Source organism: Galeopterus variegatus, unplaced genomic scaffold (assembly GCF_000696425.1).
Source record: "Galeopterus variegatus unplaced genomic scaffold, G_variegatus-3.0.2 Scaffold4433, whole genome shotgun sequence".
Classification (NCBI taxonomy): Eukaryota; Metazoa; Chordata; class Mammalia; order Dermoptera; family Cynocephalidae; genus Galeopterus; species Galeopterus variegatus.
Window position 1 is genome coordinate 37,536 of NW_007730544.1, and position 23,143 is coordinate 60,678.

At 38.8% G+C, this 23,143-nt stretch overlaps 1 protein-coding gene across 2 annotated transcripts in view; it reads left to right on the forward strand.

Annotated features, from left to right (window-relative positions):
* LOC103603082 (sodium leak channel non-selective protein) overlaps positions 1-23,143 on the forward strand; it is a 109,120-nt gene that overhangs the window by 23,842 nt on the left and 62,135 nt on the right. The window contains exons 2-4 of one of the 2 annotated variants that reach the window (XM_008587559.1): positions 3,780-3,916; positions 5,488-5,626; positions 20,710-20,783. In XM_008587559.1, coding sequence (XP_008585781.1) covers positions 3,867-3,916; positions 5,488-5,626; positions 20,710-20,783 — 263 coding nt within the window. In that variant the 5' untranslated portion in view covers positions 3,780-3,866. The remainder of the gene's footprint in view (positions 1-3,779; positions 3,917-5,487; positions 5,627-20,709; positions 20,784-23,143) is intronic. The other variant, XM_008587558.1, reaches the window with a different exon arrangement.

Genomic DNA, 23,143 nt, shown 5'->3' on the forward strand with positions numbered 1-23,143 from the left:
TATTTTTTAATATTCATAGCCTACATATGTTAAATATTATATTCTAGGGTGTTTGATTAAATATAACTTGCTATTTCTCCCATATGTCCCTTCATAAACTTTTATGTCTAAACATTCATTAATTCATCAATGACAAACATCAGTTCAGGTTAAACATCACAAGAGTCTAATTTTATTCTATTTTGTGAATCTAGGGGCACCTAAACTCCACACCAACAAATTTATTCAATCCATAAATAGGTATTTTATGCTTATCTCTTTACACTTCGGGATACTCCTAGAATCCCTTTTTTTTAATTTCCCAGTTGTCTGCTAGAGAGTTTAGTGCTGCCACCTGTTCTGTACAACTATTCCTTCAGTGAATATTTGCTTAGCTTACTTTGTGTCAACTGTTGTACCAGGTACTGGATATGGGACAATGAACAAAACCCCACATGGTCCCTATCCTTACAGGGTGGACAGTCTCAGGGAAAAGAGACACGTTGTTCAAGTGGCCATACAATATAATTTCAAACAATGATATGTGTAGTGGGTTTAATAATGTCCCCCCAAAATTCATGTGCAGCCAGAGCCTCAGAATGAGACCGTATTTGGAAACTGGATCTTTGCAGAGGTAATCAGTTAAGTTAATCATTCTGGATTAGGGTGGGTCTAATGTTTGGTGTCTTTATAAGAGAAAGGAGAGGGAGATTCTGACACAGGGACAAAGAAACACACAGGGACGAAGGCCACGTGATGACAGAGGCAGAGGTGGAATGCCACAGCTCCCAGACAAACTCCCATTCCAAAGCTCCAGGAATACCAGGGACTGAGAATCAGCAGGAAAACACTCTCCCCCAGAGCCTTCAGAGGGAGTGGGGCCTTGCTGACACCTTGATTTTGGACTTCTAGTTTCCAGAATACTGAGCGAATACATTTCCGTTGTTTTAATACACGGTCTTGTGGTAATTTGTTACAGCAGTCCTAGGAAACTAATGCAACAGGTTTTAGGTTGAACCATGAGAAACTGGCAGTTTCTGACTGCTCTGACCCACACAGGCAGCAATATTATATGGTTCAACCTCACGTGCTAGGAGCTTGCAAGAGGAAGATTTCATTGACCAGAGAGAGCTTCCTTAAGGAATTTCTAATGGAAATGAAATCTGGAGAACAAGTAGAAGTTAATGAGGTTGAATAGAGAAAGAAGAAAAGAGCCCCCAGCAGAGGGGACAAAAGTCCTGAGGCACAAGGTCCAGACACCTTTGAGGAACTGAGAGAGAAAGTGACTGGGACATGGGGCAGGTGCAGGGCAAACTGAGGCTGGACAGAGAGAAAGGGGCAAAAATGGGCCTCAGAGCCTGGATTAAAGCCTTAGGTTTTTGTTTTAAGAGCAGTGGGATACCACTGATGGGTTTTAAACCAGAAAGCGAGAAGAGACCGTAACCATAGAATGGAGAGCCGGTTAGCTGGGAGTCCGTTCCAGGGAGTGCAGGAGCCCAGGTGGTCTCTTTGACCAGGAAGGCACTGGTGGGGATGGAGGGAGCGGGCAGCTGAGAGGTTTCTAGGAAAGAGCTCCGTGCTTCATTTCAGTGATGTGTCCCGATTAATATACCACCCGTCCTTGTTCTCCTTGGAGACACTGAATTCTCATGAAATGTACATGCCAGTCCTGGTGCCTCCAGGGCCCCAGTAGTAATTAACGCAGTCACGCGGAGCCGTGCTGCTGCCCAGGAGTCTCTTAAGGTAGAGGGAGAGCTTTCGATCTTTTTCTTATTCCTCCCTGTGCTCCTCGGCCTGTGTTCTCAAGCACTGTGTTCATATCTCTGCCAGAGGAACCGTCACGTTCTGTTGTCATTGCCTGTTGATAGAACTGTCCACCCAGTTGTAATGTGGGCTGGATGAGGGTGCGTGCAGTGACTTAATTATTTTTATATCCCCGGGACTTAGCATGGAAGCTGGGCCATAGGATTTGATTTATAAATGACAGCATCAGTGAATTAATAAGTGAGTCTGCAATGGCACGAATTCACACATACCTTATTTCTGCTTTATCTGATCAGCTGTCCTTGGCCTGATGTAACTGCCTTACTCCCTGGACTGATTTAATAAGTTAACTGTTTTTGCATTTCTGTATGCTCTGCTTACTTTACCATAGACGACTATTTTTCTACTAGTTGTACCAACTTTTAGAAAACAAGTCTCTTCCTTGTAAATCATAAATCTCTTTATGTACGGAGTCTTTTTACTGACTGCCCATATCTCATGGAGATGCTAGTAGTTTTGTGCCTTTGGGAGCTAATTCTTTGTCATTGTCATCATCATAATCATCCAATTATTGAGAACGTGCCATTCTGCACGCATGACTGTGCTGAGCGCTCCACTTGGGGACGGAAGAGGGCAGGGAACAGGGACGTTCCTCTAAATTAGATCACCATGTAAGACAGGAACCCGGGGCTACCCAAAAAATTAAATAAGACATGCACACAGCTAAGGTAACATGTTTCTGTTACAGAAAACAAAAATGTAAGAGAAGTTTCTGTAGCAGAATGAGAAAATCAGACAACAGGACATACAGCTCACAACCAGTTGGACAACTGAGCCATCTGTTGGGCTGAAACTGGCACGGTCCTCAGAAGGCCACCCTGACGTTCTCTGGCCACTTTGTCCACCCACACGTGGGTAGGAGGGAAGAGTTGCTCCTGTCTTCCTGCTGTAAAACTCTCTCAGCCTCCAATACTAATCTTTCCACAACCCCAAGACAAATTGTAATCAGGAAGTAAAAACAGACCCAATAAGGGGATAAGAAGCTGTTGGATTTTGCAACATGCCTCCCGAACCCCTCCCAAAAGGCCTCGTGAATTAAATGTATTCTTTGAACGGGATCAGTGTGGGAAAATGAAGCTCAGAAAGCCGGGACATAGGACGGTCTGCTAGACCACATGCAGAGGTTAGCTCCAGTCTGTGGAGGGGTCCCAGAGAAGGGAGCAGCCAATAGAAGGGGGCGCCCCCAAGAAGTCAGCAGCGGATGGGGGGAAGAAGAGAGGGTAAGGGGGGGCAGAGTGGGTTCCTCCTGCCAAAATCCATCCTCATTTCTCCTTAGTTCAGCAGCGGTTCCCTTTGTGATGTTAAACTTCAGCCTTCCCGAAAGCCAATTTGCAGAAACTCATATAAATGTCCAATCTTAACTAGATAAATAAAGCCATTTGCTTGCCATTTCCCACAAAGGTATTTTATGGCACTTAAGTTAATAATTCCCAAGTACTTTTACAACCAAATAGAACACTCTTGCTTTAGGAATCAAATGTGCTGTTTCTATTTTGAGCTTTTTCTTTTTTAATCTCCTAGACTATGTGACTGATTTTCTTGACATATCCTCTTTTGAAATATTACCCCTTAGCATGATTCCATGGTTTATTTTTTTCATTCTTTTGATTTTTAATTCTATAATGTATATGTAAAACAAAAATTTTATTGTTTAAATATGAGTGATAAATCGATAATAAAAAAGTGAAAAGAGGCTTATCTTAAGTAATAAAATAACAAAGTTCTTTTATTTATTTATTTTTTCCTGGTTTAGTTTTTTTTATTATCAAGTTTTATTCTTGTTTTGTTTCCGGTAACAATGTTTTCGCGCACATGGAGGACTGTGTGTGGCAGCAAGAGAAAGGTAGTCGGTAGGTCTTTGCTGCCATCTACTGGTTCTCCATGTAATTAGTTATTGTTGCTTCCATTTGAGAAATCAAATTTTCTATAATGTATAGTACTATAGGTTCCCTTTTTTCTTCTATTTCTTTCTTTAGTTAAAGCAAAGTGAAGCAAATGCAGACACCAAAGAAAAGCTCCCTTTGCGCCTGCGAATCTTTGAGAAATTTCCAAACAGACCACAAATGGTGAAAATTTCAAAGCTTCCTTCAGATTTTACAGTTCCTAAAATCAGGTATTAAAGTATCTCTTTAATTGTATATCTCAAACACATTGTTAAAGATTCATCTTACATATAATTCAGTCCTTCTTTAAAACTCATATGTGGGTGGGGTTTTTTTCTATTTTAGAGTTATCATCCATATTTCTACTCTCTCTACCTCTGTTTTAAAAACCATTAACCCCTTTATACAGTATATTCAGAGAAGAGTCATTTTACAGCTGTACTAGCTTAGGCAAAGGCTACTTCCCACTCTGGGATGACCTCTCAGGGATTTGACTTCCCAGGTAGCTGGTGAACATGTTGGTTGTTGCGGGAATGTTGGATAGATGCCACCCTCTGACCCTCAACCATGTAGATAAAATCTGTGGCCCTTTTATTTGCAAGTAGAGAAAACACCACGAGCCAGGTTTGTGCCCCACTACAGCATTTAGCTCAGTTGGCTAGAGTGCAGTGTTACAACACCAGGGTCAAGGATTCGGATCCCAATACAGGCCAACTGGAAAAAATGAAAATAAAAAAATACAGCCTTTGTTTAGACTGCCGTGTCTGGTAACAATATTATCTGTCTCACCTTTTACAAGAAGAACTGTGGCATTTTCCATGCATACTAATTTGATTTTCTACCACTTTTGCCCTCCAGTCAAGTAAGTGCATAGAAGATGCTTTAAAACACCTGTTTTTGGGGCCAGCCCGGTGGCGCACGGCTACAGTGCGCGACATTGGGAAGCGCGGCGGCGCTCCCGCTGAGGGTTCGGATCCCACATACAGACCGGTTCCTGCTCACTGGCTGAGCGAGGCGTGGGAGCAACACCGAGGGTTGCGATCCCGTTGCCGGTCCTGGTCCGGTACAGGCGCGACACTGAGGGTTGCGATCCGTTGCCGGACACGAAAAAAGACAAAAAGGAAAAAAAAAAAACACCTGTTTTTAATAATGAAAGGAAATTTTTCCAGTTATAGCTCAAAATAATTACCAACACAATCATAATAATGTGAGCATTTTTACTTAACTAGTTTTAAAAATAATTCTAGGGGGAGGAGTAACAAAAGTATGAGACTGGATATGGTGCCATAATATTTGAAATTCAAATAGAAATGTATTTGCATTTCTGATTTTTTTAAAAAATTAATTGAATTTGGTTATTTGAAGGGATGTCACTTGAATTTTCACCGTGCTTTGGACATCAGATAAGTCAGTTTCTTTTGATTCTTTAAATATAATATTACTTTTCAAGGATTCTTGTGATGAATGGAAGTTTGGAGAGATTAACAAGTTCTTCCAAGTCTTAGAGGAGGAAAAAAGTATCTTATTACCTCAATAGGATTTTTTTAATGCCATCAATTACTATACATCATTGCTTAAAAGTTATTTCAGAGACATTAGAACAGGAGTCACTGGGGATTCAGAAAGCTTTCTCTTAATTAATTATTTTGGTAATTAAATATAAATACCACTCTTGGTACTTGTCCTGTTCTCTATGATCTTTTATCACTGTTTTATCTCAAGCGAACGCATTATTGTAAAATACTGTCACTTGCTCCATTTCAATAATAATGCTTGATGCATGTATATTTCACTTGCAAAGGGAAAGTTTTATGAAGCAGTTTATCGATCGCCAGCAGCAGGACACCTGCTGCCTCTTGAGAAGCCTCCCTTCCGCCTCTTCCTCCTGCGATCACACCAAACGGTCAGCAATCGAAGACAACAAGTACATTGACCAAAAAGTAAGAACCACTGTCTCAACTATCCAAATTTTTTTAAGGCATGTATGTTAGAGAAAAGAGCCACAGAACTGTTTAGGGTCCTGGAATCCAATGTCTCAAGAGAATAATGAAGAAAATTATTTTATTTGCCAAGCCATCATTAAACCTAACATTTTTAATTTTATAAATTTAAGTTCTGCGTTTCTGGAGGTCAGCTTTGGAGGAACATGTGGCAGTTGTGTGACTTTGAACACAGTGAGAGCCTCCAAAACCTTTATGTTCTCATGTGCAGAATGAAGGGCTCAGATCTCCAAGGTGCAGTCCAGGTTTTACGATGGCCTGTCTGTTGCCTTCTGTGAGTGAACAGGCTTATGGACAGTTATTACTTCACGGAGAATAACCAGGGCAGGTTTCTCTAAAATCAGTCAAAATAACTGCCCTTTATTGAATGCTTAGTCTGTGGCAGGAATGATCTCTGTAATCTCTAGGTGCATTATCTTATTTATGTTCTAGTTTAACTATTTCTCTACCATTTGAAAAGTAGATAGGGATTTTTCCCCACTCAGATTCTACAGTAAAGTATCATTAGGGAACCACATGCATATAAAGCAAATTCAGTTAATAATTCTAAAGAAATGTAATTTTCCATTTATTCACTTTGAAAAATGACAGAAGAAATAAAATGTATTGTCTAGGTGCAGCAAGTAAATATATTAACACACATAAATTCATGTATGTGTGTGTATGTTATGTATATTATAGAGCAAGCTGATATATATATATATATCAGTTCTATAATATAATCAATATGAGTTCAGTAGTATAATCAGCTGGAAAATGAAAGATCAATAACAGAGTTTGTAAAAGAGGTTAGAGTTGCAAAAGCTTCTAATTCACTTACAAATACTTCACCTTGGAATTCCAAGCTTATTTTTTATTGCCTTTAATAGCTACCACCCTTTTTCTATTGCTTATAATGAAATTCATGTTCCTCTATTGTCATGTGAAAATAAAATACCAACTCTTTCACCCTCCATTTCTCTCTCCATTCTTCGCCACCCCACAGGGTGAGACATTAGAGGCCCCATCCGCTCCCCAAATGAAACACCGCTATGTCTCCCTTTACCTCTCCCCCAATGCCTGGGTCTCTGCTGTCGTTTGGTTATTTTGTTCTGCATTGTTATGATAATAATTTCCTTTGCACTATGTCTCTTCTTTATCAGGGTTTTTCACTGATTTATTTTCTTTCAGTCATCTACAGATGTTATTCCTCTATCTTATAGAACCCAGGACTGTAGATGACAAGCCCGATGCCAATGTTATTATTATTATTTTTTTTTCATTTGAAAGTAATTTGGTTTTTGTTTGGTAGATTTGGTTTGCTAGTTTCTTTCGGGAAGCTTGTAAGATTTTTTCTGTATCCTTAGAGTTCAGAAACTCTACCAGAATATACCTTGTATGACTTTTCTCATCAGAATTGTTCAAACTGGGGAGTCTTTTCAGTTTGCAGACTTATCTACTCGGGGAAATTTCCTTTTATTATGTATTCAATTATTGCTTTTCCATCTGCTCCTATTCCCCTTGGGATTGCCGTCTCTCTACTTTTGTTCTTATTTTCTGCTTTGAGATATTTTTCTACTTGGTCTTCCAGGCCATTAATTTGATCTCAACTGAGATTGTCTTTCGGTTTTAAATTTTTAGTTAAAAAAAAATCATAAAACGTGTGTGTTACTCTCAACTCTCCTTAAAGGCTTTTACTTTTTTCTTTTTAATTAAACTTGTCACCTGTCTTCTTCACAGTTATAATTCACTCCATCCTGTGTATCGGGATGGAAACAGAAGATCGTATGTCAGTGGATAAACAATTGAGAAGATGCTGGTTGCTTTCAGCCAATCGGTCTGAAATTGCACTTTACATACTAGAAAGCAGATTGGTTTTGTCTTGTTTCCAAAGCAGATTGTAAACCAGAGGTGTGGAATAAACCCCCAGTCTGGGCTGTGCTGTGGTTGTGACTGCCTGTCTCCAGAAGGAGAATCAAGAGCTGATGTCCTCTACTCCCAAAGTGGCCAAACCGCCTCATGCTTTTTCATATCGCCAGGAATAATAACCCACTGGACACACAACATTGAAATATTCGTCCATGAACACTTATTTTCTCTCATAAAGGAAACATGATGTTTCTCACATTTCCTGAAAAGAGTGCTTTGATTTGATGGGGAAAAAAGTAAAAAAGATTCGGGCCGGCCCGGTGGCGCACTGCTACAGTGCGCCGCTTGCAAGCGCAGCGGCGCTCCCGCCGAGGGTTCGGATCCCACATACAGACAGGTTCCCGCTCGCTGGCTGAGCGAGGTGCAGGCGCAACGCCGAGGGTTGCGATCCCGTTGCCGGTCCCGATCCGGTACGGGGGCGACACTGAGGGTTGCGATCTGTTGCCGGTCATGAAAAAAAAAGACAAAAAGGAAAAAAAAAAAAAAGTAAAAAAGAGTCTTGGCAGGTGTGTGCAGGGGTGGGGAGGGGTCTCAGAAGGACCGGGGGCCCTTTGCACCCACCTCCCCCCGCCCCAGGCAATCTCTTTGTTAGTCTGGGTTCAAAGAACTTTAAAATGCCACTTCTGGTTTCTTTAATGTCCGTACACTTGTGTGGCTTCTTTTTATCTCCTCACTTAGTTATTTTTAACTAACTGAAAGTAAGATAGCAATGGTGGCTTCATTCTGTAATCTTACACTTGAGCCTTTCTTATAAGCTAAAATAACTGAATTAGCAAAGATAGTACTTCTCAGTGGCATCCAAATTGTTCAGTATATAAAAAAGAGACTAGAATTTTTTGCAGATTGCAGGTAGCCCCAGTCTATAAAGTCAGTTGATTTAGACACACATTATCTTTTTTTTTTTCTTTTTTTTTTTTTATAAGATGACTGGTAAGGGGATCTCAACCCTTGACTTGGTGTTGTCAGCACCACGCTCAGCCAGTGAGCAACCCGACCATCCCTATATAGGATCCGAACCCGTGGCCTTGGTGTTATCAGCACCGCACTCTACCGAGTAAGCCACGGGCCGGCCTGACACACATTATCTTATACAAAGGAAATTATAAATGATGGTTAAGTTGCCCTTCATCCCATGTATGCCTAGTTGGCCCATATGTAGATAAACTACGGTTGCAATAACATTGTTTATCGCTGTACAGCATTCAGTACCCGGGCAAATGCTCCAGTTTGGAGAGTGGAATGTCGAGAAAGTACTTTCTCTTCATCTCAGCAGCAGAGTACCCCGTCATGGGAGCAAAAGAACAGTTCATCTGTGTTGTCATCCATTCGTTCTTAAAGCTTTCGCTTTATTTGTGTTGTCAGAAAAGTAGCCTTAATTCCTTTCAGGATCCACTGCCTTGAGCATTAACTCCACCAACTCCTGTTGTTCTTTATAAATATGTAGGATTTGTCATCCTTTTTGAGTGCTGTTGGGCCAGGGAAATCTAACACAGAAGATCTATCCTAAATTTAGTGATGAGGATTTAATGGAAGCAGAACTCAAAGAGAACGTAGTCTGGCATTTGTATTTTAAATATGGCAAGCCTTTTTCATGTTTACTAGGAAATGCTAAAGCCACTTAAAAACAAAAGTGCATAAACACAGAGCAAAAATCCTGAACATACACCACACCACCATTAGCTCCCCTTATAAAGTATTTTTCAGTGAGCCCTTGGAGATTTCTGTTAAGATCCCAGTTGCCTTTGGAAATGCCAATTGTGTAAAGTGGTAGACAAGGTCCTTTACTCTACGTGAAACACACTGTCCCAGCACTGTGTAAATTGAGGCTGTTTTTCCTTACAGAGTGGTAAGAAAGAAAAAGAAAATTAGTGTCTGGCTTATTCTCACATGAACAAACGAACAGTAAAATAAAACCTTTCCCTGTATGATTACCTGGAAGGAGAAACTTCTGACTTCCACGACACTAGAGGAAGTCACCTTCCTCTTACCTGGGAAATCAGTGAGTCCCCAGGAACCTGAAGATCACAAGTGAAAGGGGGAAAATAAACAATTGACAACAACAACGAAAGGGGGTTGGGGTCTGACTAAGCTTTGCAGAAAACACGAAAGATTCCCTCCTAGTAATGACCCTGGCTCTCAACAGCGATAAGTAATCCCCATGGCAACCTCACTTTGTGGGGACCATGTTTTTAAAAATAGTCCTTTTTGATCAACTTTACCACATTGTTTAAAATACCTGTTCTTCTCCCAGTAAACAGCAAGCAAACAAAAATATAAAATCTTTCTGCTGTTGTTGGGGCCTGCCCAGATCCTACAAGAAAAAGACAGGAAAGAGTGTTTTTCCCTTGGGATAAATGACGGCCCCTCCAGACTCCACAGAAACGACTTTCCCAAGTGGTAATTCCCTCTCCCGTGGATAGCTGAGAGGGGTCCCTTTTCTTCCTGATCAAAGGATCTTGAGAGGAGTTTGTTCTAGTTGCCAAGCAGAAAGAAATCAAGCAATGGTTTTTACTCATGTTTTTTCTCCATATCATTGAAATTAAATCCTTAAGCAGAGTGCTTGTTAATAAACTGAGATGTGAACGTGGCTTTCCGGCAATCCTGCCATAAAAGCGGCCCACTCGGTCTTCAGAAGTGAGTCAGCTCATCAAAGTCAAGGTCCTCATGGTGGGTGAGTTTCGGGATTCTCATGGTTCCTCAGCCTGAGCCCCCTCATGGTCCTGCCTTGACGTCTTGGCTGCTGGTGTGCGGTTTCCCAGGTCAGAACCTGCAATGTCTGGTAAACATGAGCGAACCTCGCTGAGCCACATCAGCCTGAGACAGATGGAGGGGTGAGGGTCGTCCCCGCGCCCACCCACCTTGTGGCCCTGTACTTCCTAGCGCAGTGTGAAAGCCCATGTGATACAGAGCAGTGACTGTTTCTCCAACAATAGGGCAGTGTCTGCTCACCCCCGCGTCTGCCTCCTTTCTTCTATGCACACAACAATTTCCTCAATAAGCCTTCACAAGGAACAGCTAACTCATGTACAAAATAAAGAGGAAAACAATGCATGCAATTACTATTTTTCGTTTACCCTTTTCATTTCCATAAGTCTTCCGCATTCATTCAGTCATTCACCAAACATTTGTGGAGCTCCTGTTATTCACCTGCCACACTTCTGGGCCGTGGGAATTCAACAGTGAGCAAGGTACAAACTGTGCCCTTTAGAAAAATGAGGAGGAAACACACAGAAATGGATAAAAGGGAAAAGTGTTGCAGGAACCATGAGACGGGACCCCTCAGTCCTCCTTCCAGGAGAAGGAAGATTGAGAGCTAGAGGAGGAAGGTGCTCCAGGCAGAGGGGCCAGCGGACAGAAAGGCACAGAACACGGGATGCACCTGCCGCTCCCTAGAGAAGCCGGGCAGAGCCATGACTGGGCGATGCGGGCTCCAGTCCTTGTCTGCAAAGCAGTGATAATTCTTATTTTCAAGCTTTGTTGTAATAAAATATGTTAAATGCCCAGCCTTGCACCTGGCACAGCATATGTTATGTGCTTGTCAAACCAGATAAGAAAGGTTACTGCTATTAAACCATCCCACGGAGTCAGACTCAGCAAACAGACTTCTAGTCATCAATCAAGAAAAATGACTTTTACTGAAACAAATTTGACCTTCAGTGTAACAAACTAGTTGAGCACAGTATATTAGTTACTGACTTATTTTCTTTATTATATATAAGTCTGATTTTTTTTTACTTTGATTTTTGTTGATATTTCGGTCGCTAACCCCGTTGTGTACCGAGTGTCTTAGACGCTCAGGAAGTAAATTAAATTGTTCTGAAAAGATTTACTTATTGCTGATTGCCATACAGCATTTTTGTGGTTTTCTGTGTGAGTATAGAGTGTTTGACGATTTGTTCTAGTAACTCCACACGTAGCAAGCTACTCAGCCTGATCTATAATTTCCAGGGTGAACATTTACTTATTTCAAAAGAGAAAGAGAGAGACAGGAAGAACAGCCTGTTTTCATCTTTAAAGCTTTTGCTCTTCCGCAAGAATTTTCTAAAATAATACCTGAGCATCTCTGCAGTACCATTCAAGACATACCTCTAGGCGAAGAGTGGACATTACATGATACCACCTTGGACCACATAACCATGTGCTGTATCTCAAAGATACAAAGCAGGGTGGTCTGGGGAAGGAAAAACTGGTGGTCTTCATCCCAAATATGGTGCATGCTTCTCTCTTTAGCTTATAAATGCTTTAGTAGATCACTGATTGCCCATTTAGTCACAATAATGGAGAGGAAATAAAAAGATACATAACATAAAATTAAGACTTTCTTTTTCATAGATTTTTGCAGTACATTCTTGAGCTCAAAGTAAAATATTACTGTATTTGAGTGTACGCTTTTGCGTCCAACAATCATTTTTTGAGGACCATTATTTGCAAACAGTGTACTGAGTACTGAGTGAAAAACACACTTTTCTACCTTTAACTAACATGAGAGTAGGAATTCTCTATCAGTGATTATTTTTGCAGAATGTTTCATTGTGTGATCATTTTTAGTTTGGAATTATATGTAATATTTGTCTTCCTTAGCTGTACAGTCATTGAAGGTTAAGAGTAAATCAGTTTAGGATTAAGAATCTTTTTGTAGGTAATAGAGAAGGTTTGTAATGGACAGTTTTCTGCTTCCCTGTATCAAGAAGCTGAGGTTGCTGCTAAATCTTTGAAATTTACTGGGCCGGCCCAGTGGCGCACTGCTACAATGCGCCGCTTGGGAGCGCTGCAGCGCTCCCGCCGAGGGTTCGGATCCCACATACAGACCAGTTCCCGCTCACTGGCTGAGCGAGGTGCGGGAGCGACGCCGAGGGTTGCGATCCCGTTGCCGGTCCCGGTCCGGTACCGTACGGGCGCGACACTGAGGGTTGCGATCCGTTGCCGGACACGAAAAAATACAAAAAGAAAAAAAAAAATCTTTGAAATTTACAATTTTTTCTTCTTTTTAAAGTTTTTTCTCTTTTGAGTATATTTTTTTACTTATAAGTTTTATTTTCCATTAAATGTTATGTCAGTCTCAGTGTGTTATGGTGGTTGCTGTTGTGAATGTTCTGAAATTCAAATGTAGTTGAAAACAGAGTCCAAGGATGGCTTCCTTGTATTATCAGACTGCCGTGGACTTTAAATTCACAAAGAGCTGCATGGTTAAAAGCATCTGACGTTTTCCCTAAAATCATAAATTCACATGTATTTTTGTCTCTGCAGATTTTCAATCTTTGTCTTTCTGTTTATAGGAAATATAACCATAAAGTCACTTTCTTTCACTTCTATAATTAAAATCTACCTAGCATATATTTACAGTTTCCTACCAGTAAGTGCTCTATCCTAAGCATATCTAAAGTTTATTTCAATAATTGGAGATATTGCTTTTCTTCATCCTTTGTATCATTACTTATCATTATACTAGTCTAGCTGCTGGGTGAGGTGTTGGAGATTTGTCCACATCTACAGTGACCTCAGTGACTGCTTTAGTGGCTAAAGCATTGTCATAAAATTCAAGTGCAAAAAAAAGTCAAGTCAATTAGGTTTCCAATTGTTTAGTTTCCAGTTTTGCAAGATTTTCCTATATACCAAGTGAGCTAATTCGTTTCAAAGTAAGTATTTGTCCTTTGTAATTTTCACTTCATTTGCATTTGTTATTTCAGGGGTTAATAAGAAAAAAAAAACATAGAACAGAAAAGGGAGTAAAAATTGAAAATAACCTTTTAATATGAAATTAATTCATTCTTCAAATATAATTCAGGCACCGACAATGCACAGTGCTAGATAATGGAGGAAAACGTAGGAGACAACACAGCACCCTCATCATGTGGAGCTTACGATCTAGTGGAATTCACAAAAAGTTAAGAGGGTGTTTCACACATAGCAGGAGTTGCCTTGTGCTGGGTGTCCTGGAGCCTAAATGAAGAGTGAACATTTGGAGTGTGTGTGTGTGTGTGTGTGTGTGTGTGTGTGTACACATACGAGGGCACTTCAAAAAGTTCATGGAGAGGTTTGTATTATCTTTCAATTCCATTTTTCCATGAACTTCTTGAAGTGCCTCGTACATGTTTATATGCATATTTTAACTCTTATGCATGGTGTTTTTACGGCGCTCAGGATTTAAAATATTGAAATAACTTAGGATAAAAAAATCTTGACTCATCATCTAAAACTCCCTTTTGACAAAATTCACATTGCAAGACACATTTCAAAGCTTCATAACATATTATAATGGTATTTACCTTTATATACATCGTTATATGAGTATTTTAATCTTGCTGCTGCCTACAATAATCACCTTTTTAAGTTGTTTCTTTCCAAGCAGAATGTCAATTCCATAAAAAGATTTTATAGAAATATCTGACCATATGTATGATCTGTTATATGCACTTTGGGATTAATTTTCAGTTCATGGGTGCATGAAAAATTCAAATATAATCAAATGAGATATCACCTTCAACCTATGTAATTTTAAGTAATTGCTTATTTCCAATTACTATATATTATGTGGGAGACTTATTCAATAAAGTAGCTCATTACAATAATTACACTGCATCTTTCTAACAGAAATGGCATATATCAAGCCCTATTCATTGGACGTTGGTTTTGTGCTTCATGGTCATATGTTTTTACAACCACTTTTCCATTTATTATTAACCTGTTAATATTTTCAAAGTGAGGAAAGAAAAACAGGGCCTCTCAAACTTTTCCCAGTTACAGTTAGCATTGTTAATATTCTAAATCAAAAAAGTTAGTTAAATATTTATAGTGTTTGTGATGTTCTTTCTCAAATAAATATTGATGGCTTCATTCTGAAGGTGGTCACTAGGGGGAAGCTATGATTCTTTAGGTCTAAGTATTGCAGCATCCCAAAGGAATCTAATGTTCCCTGATAGGTCTGTGGTTACTCCCTGGTGACTGAATTAATATACTGATTAATTGTCAGTTGTGATGGATCCCTGGAATCAGTAAATATAAGGTATAAATACTATGACCATACTGGCTTTAATGGGTTAGAAAATTCACTGACCTCTTTAAGTGCTTCAGGGTCATTATTCTTAAGATCAATTTTGCATATGTAGAACAAACAAAAAGATTGGTTAGTTCAGATTTTGTATTAGGAATGAGGATTTGGGATAAGTAAGAGGTCATAGTGTGTAAACCAAACTTTCAAGTTAAGTGAACAACATTCTGTTACACTATAGCTTTGAAAATGCTTTTTTTATACTGTTAAGCCTAGTGACATTTTATGTAAATGTCATGATGTGGTGAAAAGATTTGAACACCAAAGCTGTACAGCCCAAAGTTCTAATAATAATTCTGCAATTTATTACCTAGGTGACCTTAGACAACCTAATTTTTATGAACCTCAGATTTTTCATCTGTCAAAAAGAGTTAATACCTACCTATGGAGGATTAGTTTGAAGATTAAGTTTGAAATGTATATATAACAAGCACAGATCAAGGAGCCAAGAAAATTAATAAAGACTTTATTAAATTAATAGAGGCTTTGAAATATATATGTAATAGACATTTATACAATTCTTTATTCAATTACTAGAAAATAATATTCTAATTCAAAAACACACATATGGTTTACAAAATGTGACCATTTACTGTAACACAAAGGCATTCTAAACACATACCAAATCAATAACCTAGAAAAGACATTATTTGAGCAAAATTTAATAAAATCAGAAACCCAAGAACAGGAAAATAACAACCACAAAAAATACCAACACATTTGGGCATTTAAAAACCACTTCTAAATAAGCAAAGAACAAACAACAACGGATATGAGAAAATATCTACAAGTGAAAAATAAAGAATACAATGGATATCAAATTTGTGAGAAGAAGCTAAAGGCATTTTTAGAGGGAAAATTGTAGCCTTGAATGCATATCTAGCAAATGAATAAAGGCTCAAATCGATTTTCCAAGTATTCGACTCAAGAATTTGGAAAACCGGTCTGTGGCTCACTTGGGAGAGTGCGGTGCTGATAACACCAAGGCCAAGGGTTCGGATCCCTATATAGGGATGGCCGGTTCACTCACTGGCTGAGCGTGGTGCTGACAACACCAAGTCAAGGGTTAAGATCCCCTTACCGGTCATCTTTAGGAAAAAAAAGAAGGCTGAGCGTGGTGCTGACAAGAGAGTGCGGTGCTGATAACACCAAGGCCAAGGGTTCGGATCCCTATATAGGGATGGCCGGTTCACTCACTGGCTGAGCGTGGTGCTGACAACACCAAGTCAAGGGTTAAGATCCCCTTACCGGTCATCTTTAGGAAAAAAAAGAAAGAAAAATATCAACCAAGAAAACACTAAGATGGCAGAAAGAAAGAAATAATAAAGAGAAAATTAGATATTCATCGAATGGGGGCAAAAGAAGCAGTAAATAACACCAATAAGACTGACATTTTGTTCTTTGATGAGACTAATAAAAGTGATAAATCTACATCAAAATTCAACATGAAAAAATTAAAAAGCTTTCTAGAATATGACAGCACTGGCGTAATTTTTTAATCTCCTTGAATTCCTGCATGAAAGCAAACGGAATACCTAGATAACAAAACACGAAATCCATAGACAACACTTGCAACAAAACTAGGTTATCCACAAATCTCAAATAAAAGTCGGTTCAGACAAGCCAATAGCCACATGACTTGCATGGACTAGTGTCTGGGGAGGAAACCAAGGTAGGTTTACAGAGCATTTAATGTTTATGAGAACAGCAGAACATACCTTCTTAACTCCTCTCTGTAGAAAAACATCCAAGAATGGAATCAAAATTGAACAGGCCAGGGATAAAAGTGATAAGGATATAAAGCAAATCCAGACAAAATTTGGGGGTCAGAGAGGAAAAATGATTGAAGAACAGAGCCTGGAAATCCCAGGAAAAAAGTTTCCATATTTGATAACTATATTAGAACAATAGAAGAGGAATTTATGTTAGAAGAGAAATACTGAACTGTTGTGAACAATTTTGCATAAGAATGAGCAAGAGAAAATTATCGAAGTCGAATTCCCTACAAGTTAATTATAAGAAAAAAATAATAATGAGCAAAATACTGTCCCTGTAGACAATAAAACCATAATATAAAGACATGCCCATAAACAGCTCAAACTGTAGTATATTGTGCAAAATGAGTCAAAGGACATTAAAAATCACATAAGGTTGAAATAGCATCATAAATAAGAATTAGAAAAACTCAGAAATGAGGTTCTGAAACTCAGGAAAGAGTTTGCCTCAGTAACAATAAGCATCTCTGGAGTCTAGATTATGTCCTTCAAACACCATTTCCCAATAAGTAAACTAGGGCTTCTTCGAGAAAATAGTTGACTTGGAATAGGAAGTGTACAAGATGACCTCGAAGCATCTTGTCATACCTGAGAACAAGGACGCTTGCCAAAGTCTACTAGGGTCATGTCAAAAAGAACCAATGGGTCAACTTGAAAAAACTCCCAATGAGCACAGTTGAGACAGGTGGGCTACAGTAAGAATTATAATTGTAATGAACTGAAATCCATCAAATGTGTTTAAATCTTGAGTTCATAACGACGTTTTAAAAATCATAATTGGTCACCTTAAGAGGATGATAGAAAATCAATTAACTATATAAAAAACTAATAAGTAAAGGTTAAGAATCAAGCATTTATCTTGCCTTTTCCCTATGAATTGTACCACTGGGTAACCAAATAATACAGAAAGGAAAGTATCTCCTATTCCAACTCATGAATTAAAAATAGCGATTTTGCAAACTGGATGAATTAATGGATCTAAGCAATGAACGTCAATGCTGCTTACATCATAAAAAGAGAGAGACCCAGACATTATATGCCTCCTGATGAAAGTATCCAACACCACCTATGGCCTCGCCAAAGGGATCAAACCTGAGTCTGTCTAATGAAACCTCTGGATCCAGCTGCTAATTTGTGGGAAATAGAGAACAGAGGAACACATTGAGTGTGCACTCACCAATCCAGATGCCCAAGAACTACAGGTCAAATGGTCCAGGTTCTCCCATTGTAAGGGGATTAAAAAAGGGTAACCTATAGATTAAAAGACATTGGCAAAAAATCAGCTAGATTCACCCATTGGTGCATCCTTCAGGTCCGAATTATTCAACCACAAATAACTCCACGCAAATTGAGTTGAGTTTCCAGGCTCTTAAATTGTGTTTAAGTGCACATTTTGGAAACTTCTTTTAAATTAAGAGTTTAAGACTTTAATAATATCATCTCTGTATTGTTTGGACATTTAAATTTATTTGATTTTGATCATTACTTATTCAGTCAACGAATTGTTATCTGGTGGAGTTGAATGTTTTAGATTTACAAACAAAATAAAACCAGAAAAAAAGTCTTTTTCAACTAATCTTTGTTTTTTTCAGTGCAAACTCTATGTAAATGTGTCACCCATACCCTTCTTAATTCCTACATCTATGATATGTTTAGATCCAGAATGAGCAATCACTGACTCCTTTCATAGCTGTAATTTACAATTTCAGATCTAAAATTACCTACCATGCAATGAATCTCTCGATATGCATTTGATCATTATTTCAGGTGATTGTCAGTATCTTTTGGAGCCAGAAGAGGGCACTGCAGAGCAGTGGAGCTCTGAATTTTTTGTGATTAGCACAGTCTGAGAAAGTCTTTTGCTAAAAGAAATATGCAAAGCTTTACTACAGAAATAAGAAAAACTGAGAGGATAATCAAATAATTACTATAGGATTTCTTTATTTACTAGAAAAAATAACAGTTTAAATAAATAACCACCTCAATACGTATCTAATATATCAGATATATGTGTGTGCATGTATTTATACTTTTTTGTTTCAAGAAGATCCCAAAGCTGAATGTGAAGTTTTTCTATTACAATATTTATTCTTCTGCTACTTCTGATATTAGTCATAAAACAATTCTCAAGTCCTACCTTGTACAGATTAATACTGTATTTTGTTTTCATCAGTTCAAGTTCAGGACAGAGGAGATTTGGTAGCCTGTTCAATCTTATGCAGTACAGAAATTATTTAGGAAACAATATACTGGATATTATCCCAAAGGTTTTCCTAGCATGAGAGTATGTTTTAAGTTTCAGCTGCTCATTTGCAGGTGCGGTAGATAGGGGATTGAATTCAGATTGCCACCTTACACTAAGGAGAGGATGGCTAAGGCATGTCACCATTCTCTGAAGATGAAATAAGGGTGGTGGGATCTGTAGTCCTCTCCCATAACTCGCTGTCACGGGGCCTCTGTCACCTGAGCCTTCTCATGACCGGGTATGTTCTTAGGTGTTAAAAGAGCAGAAACTCCACGATGGCGGAGCCCTTCAGCTGATTCTGCTGTCTCCCAAAGCCACCCGACACAGCATTCTTTAAGAGATGTGCTACCAGCTGGGGAGGTGAAATCAATGCCAAAGTCATCTCTTCAAGAGAGGGGAGACGATGTCAGAAAGTTTCGTGATACGTCATTGTAAATAGTCTTTTGTATGCTACCATGAAATGTAATTTCTAAGTAAACGACATCCATTCTTGTTTTCTTGCCCACACATTAATTTATTCCCCTAAGAGTTCTGGTGCCTGTTGAAACCAATTCAGTTTTTCATTATTGGGGAAAAACTGAGTGCGCCACCTTTCTTAATGGGGGCGAATGGCCAGTGCGTTCGATGATCCTGTCCTACATTACAGATCTGCTGTGAAATGTGTAAACTATATTGCTAACTATGATGTTATCCAGGTTTTCAGTTGTGGCTGAAAAGACCGATGTGTGACTCCTGTTCTTTTCCAGCTCTGGTCATATGGACATACTTGTTGACATTATAGCATTTTTATTTGCAGACTGGGGCTCTGTACCTTCACTTGTCTGACTCTTGTTGAGAAGAAACTAGGTGGTCAGTTTTTATTGGTTACAGAGTTTTCTGTCTCTTGCTCATTTTTTTTTCCTCCCTCGATTTTGTTTGAAATACAATACGCCTTACAGCGTTTCCTCTACGTACCTTGCTTAAAGACCCACCAAGCACAGCACTTCTACGGATAATTTGCACTGATTTAACTGGCCCTGTGCATGTGTTTTCAACTTCAGTCCTTCGCTCCCTGCTGCCTTTGCCTATGGAAATCTTAACCATCCCTTAAGGCCCAATACAACTTCTACTTTTCAGTGAAGTCATTGCTAACTATTCTGGACACACTTTCCCCCAACCAAAGTGCGATAGCCCCTCTCATTTTTTCTACTGTATGTAACGTCTAGCACTTTACTGTCTCCTTTATTGTACTTTTCACTGATGATCGCATGTGTCCTAGCCTTGGCTTTCTAACTAGGCTATTCTAGAAACCAAAAACTCTGATTCCTATTTACTCGATATCTCTGATGGTCCCTGATATCATTCTTAGTGCTACATCTAATCAAATCTATTGATGAAAGCAAACAGATCATTCTCCGCTTACTACCTTTAGTCCGACTTCCAGAGTTCCACTTTCTACTTATCTATTATGAATCTTGCCATGGTGATGCTCGTCCCCGTTCTCTCGCTGCCCTTTTCCTGCCCACCTTGACTCCTTGTACACCTGTCACCAAGCCAGCTTTTAAAACTAGCAAGCAGGACAGAGCTGAGTCTGGGGAGTGTATCTTCTGGCTTATAGTCAGCTTCCAGGATTTTTGTTTTCCTCAGTCCTCTTCTCTGAAGTAATTTTATCATTGCCAACCAGGAAAAAACCTTGAGTACCCATGTCATTTGTCCCCTTGCCTGTAGGCAAAACAACTCCTAAACTCGTCACTCAGATTAGTATTGGGTCACAGGCCAAGAACCTGCAGTAGACATAATGTGAAATAGAGAACGCTGCACCAAACAGTGACAGATAAGGACAGATATCGTCCCATAGCTGTGACATGTGGCCCCCAAAGTGTGTTGCAGTTCAGCCCAATAAAATTAAAATTGAAAAGAGTGTCAAATAATATAATCAACTGTATGATTCTGCTTTAATGAAAACATTCATGTTTAATGTTTTAACAATATCATCTATTTAATGATTTGTCCGTGTGTTATTTATTCCTTCATGTTCCAAAACTAAAGTCATACTCTTAATTTTCAGCTTCGCAAGTCTGTTTTCAGCATCAGGGCAAGGAACCTTCTGGAAAAGGAGACTGCAGTCACTAAAATATTAAGGTAACACCAATAAACGATACATATTTAAACACAGCTGGGATTATTTTTAAGCAAAAAATGAACTTTTTAAAAAAATGAACTAATTTTCTGGGCATCAACATGTACTTTCTGCTAGAAATTAGGTTTGAGTATCTATGTACTTCTAAATAATGTCAAAGACACTATTAATGTCTTTCCTGAAAAAGAAATATTTTATTAGCTCAATAGGCAATTTCTTTTCATGTATTTAAACATAAATTATAAGTATAAACATTTACAAAAAAGTGAAAATAACTTTTATTCTTAAGTTTTATATCTTCTGTGATATCTAAAGGAGAAATCAAAATCTAAAGGAAAAATGGTAAAAGAATAAACATTTGTTAATATGTTAAGAATAAATTTATTAAAAATATACTCAGAATAGAAAGCATGCCCATCTTAGAGTGCTTATAATATATATAATTTTAATGCTACTTTCTAAAATATGCCTTGAAATGAAGTATCATAAGAAAATTTAAGCTACCCACTTAAGAGTATTTTATAAGACTGTATGTTATAATATACAGCAACATGATCAGTATAAAAATGCATGAGAATTTAGAGTATCATTTATGGTGCATATATTACATAAACATATGTAAATGACACAACTAAATATTGGAAGCTGGAGGAGGATCACTGCCAAGACAAATGGACAAATTCACACCAAGAAGTCGTCTCCAAACTTGTGGTAAGTGGAAGGCACTAGGCTCTCACCTGCTAGATTCATAGTTAGGAACAGTCATACAGTCATTAGAGCATTTTCCCCAGAATGTATATTCCCGGAACTTGGAAAACTGTAATTGTAAAGCAATAATTTGAGAAGCTATTTTTGCTTTATAAAACTACCTGAAATTTGTGTGTGGCAGTATTCTGTGTATTCACTCTGTACTCGTGACATTGACACGCAGCATCGAGCGTGTATTGGAGTAACTTTTACGAGATGAGAATAAACGTTTCTGGGGCTTCTGTATCGCCCCCACAAAATATGATGAGATAAACATAAAAGGCCTTATTGAAATAGACAACCTACATCCCAGCTTAGGTTTGTTTCCAAGCGGCTGGTCCTTTCTGGTATCACCATCAGATCAGGCCATAAGGCCGGCCTTCAACACTACATGGTACCTCAGGATCGTTACTCGAGCTGTAACTATACTGGACAAGTTCATGGTAGGGTGATCAGAAATGCTACAGAAATGTTGATCCATTCACTGGACAGAGAAATTTTCACTCAAACCAGAAACTACCCGCAAGGGGATTATCATACTCTGAGAATTTGTACTGAGAATCTACCTGTCAAATCAGGGACCAAAATGACCTTACTCACTTATCCAGAACAACTGCTTTTCAGCAAGTGTGAATGTGCTCTAGGGGTACCCAAAGACAGACCCAGGTGTGAATGTGCTCTGGGAGTACCCAGAGACTTCCCAAGGCAGAAGCATAAATAATACTTATAAGGAAAACAATTCCAGCCCTTACTTTCCCTATGAACTTTCTTAAATTTGATCTGCCACTTTTCCTTTTCCACTCTTCTTTCCTTGTTTACCTCTCTCTCAGTTTACAAAAGTGAAATTCTCACCCATCCAGAAACTACAGTGTGTATTGATCTGGGATATAAAATCCTTTGTGTTGTCAAGCAAAGGGATCATTTCCATGTGGCCTTCTCCAGAAGAAGGGTCCATTGGGCAACACATTATTTATCCAGATGCCATTTTCTTGGAAAACTCCTTCCAAGAATTTGTCTACCTTAGAGCTTGGCCTTAGAAATGACATGGTTGTCACAAGGGCACGTTATTACATATTATTTGACCTGAAAAATAAAGCCAGACTTTTTCTGACAGATTCAGCTGATTGGTTTGACAATGAAAACGGACTTAATAGGTGCACGATGTTATGAAATTGAATGGATTGGATGGATGAGACTGTCCAATGTTTTCTCAGAATTGTTTTCAAGCATACACACAATATGCTAGAAATTACATCCTTTACTGCTATTTGACATGATGAGGGGAACATTTAGTTGTCGATTTTTAAATATACAGTAATTAAAAAAAATGTATGGCGTACATGAGCAAAATTTTTAAGACTACAAAGGAATATGGACCCCCTCAAACTTTCCCAACAATTGTGTAATTTGGGGGATACCCAGAGCCAACAGTGTTTTACTACAGCCCATCAAACTACAAAATAAGAGACAGCTCCTTGGTACTGCCTGAGCTGTGTTACTCTGAATCTCGGGAAATAAAAGGCTACTATTGGGGGGGGGGGGGGGGGGGGGGGGGGGGAAACAGGATTTTTTGAAAACATGTATTTGATCTTTAGAAAGCCATGTGGCATTTTTC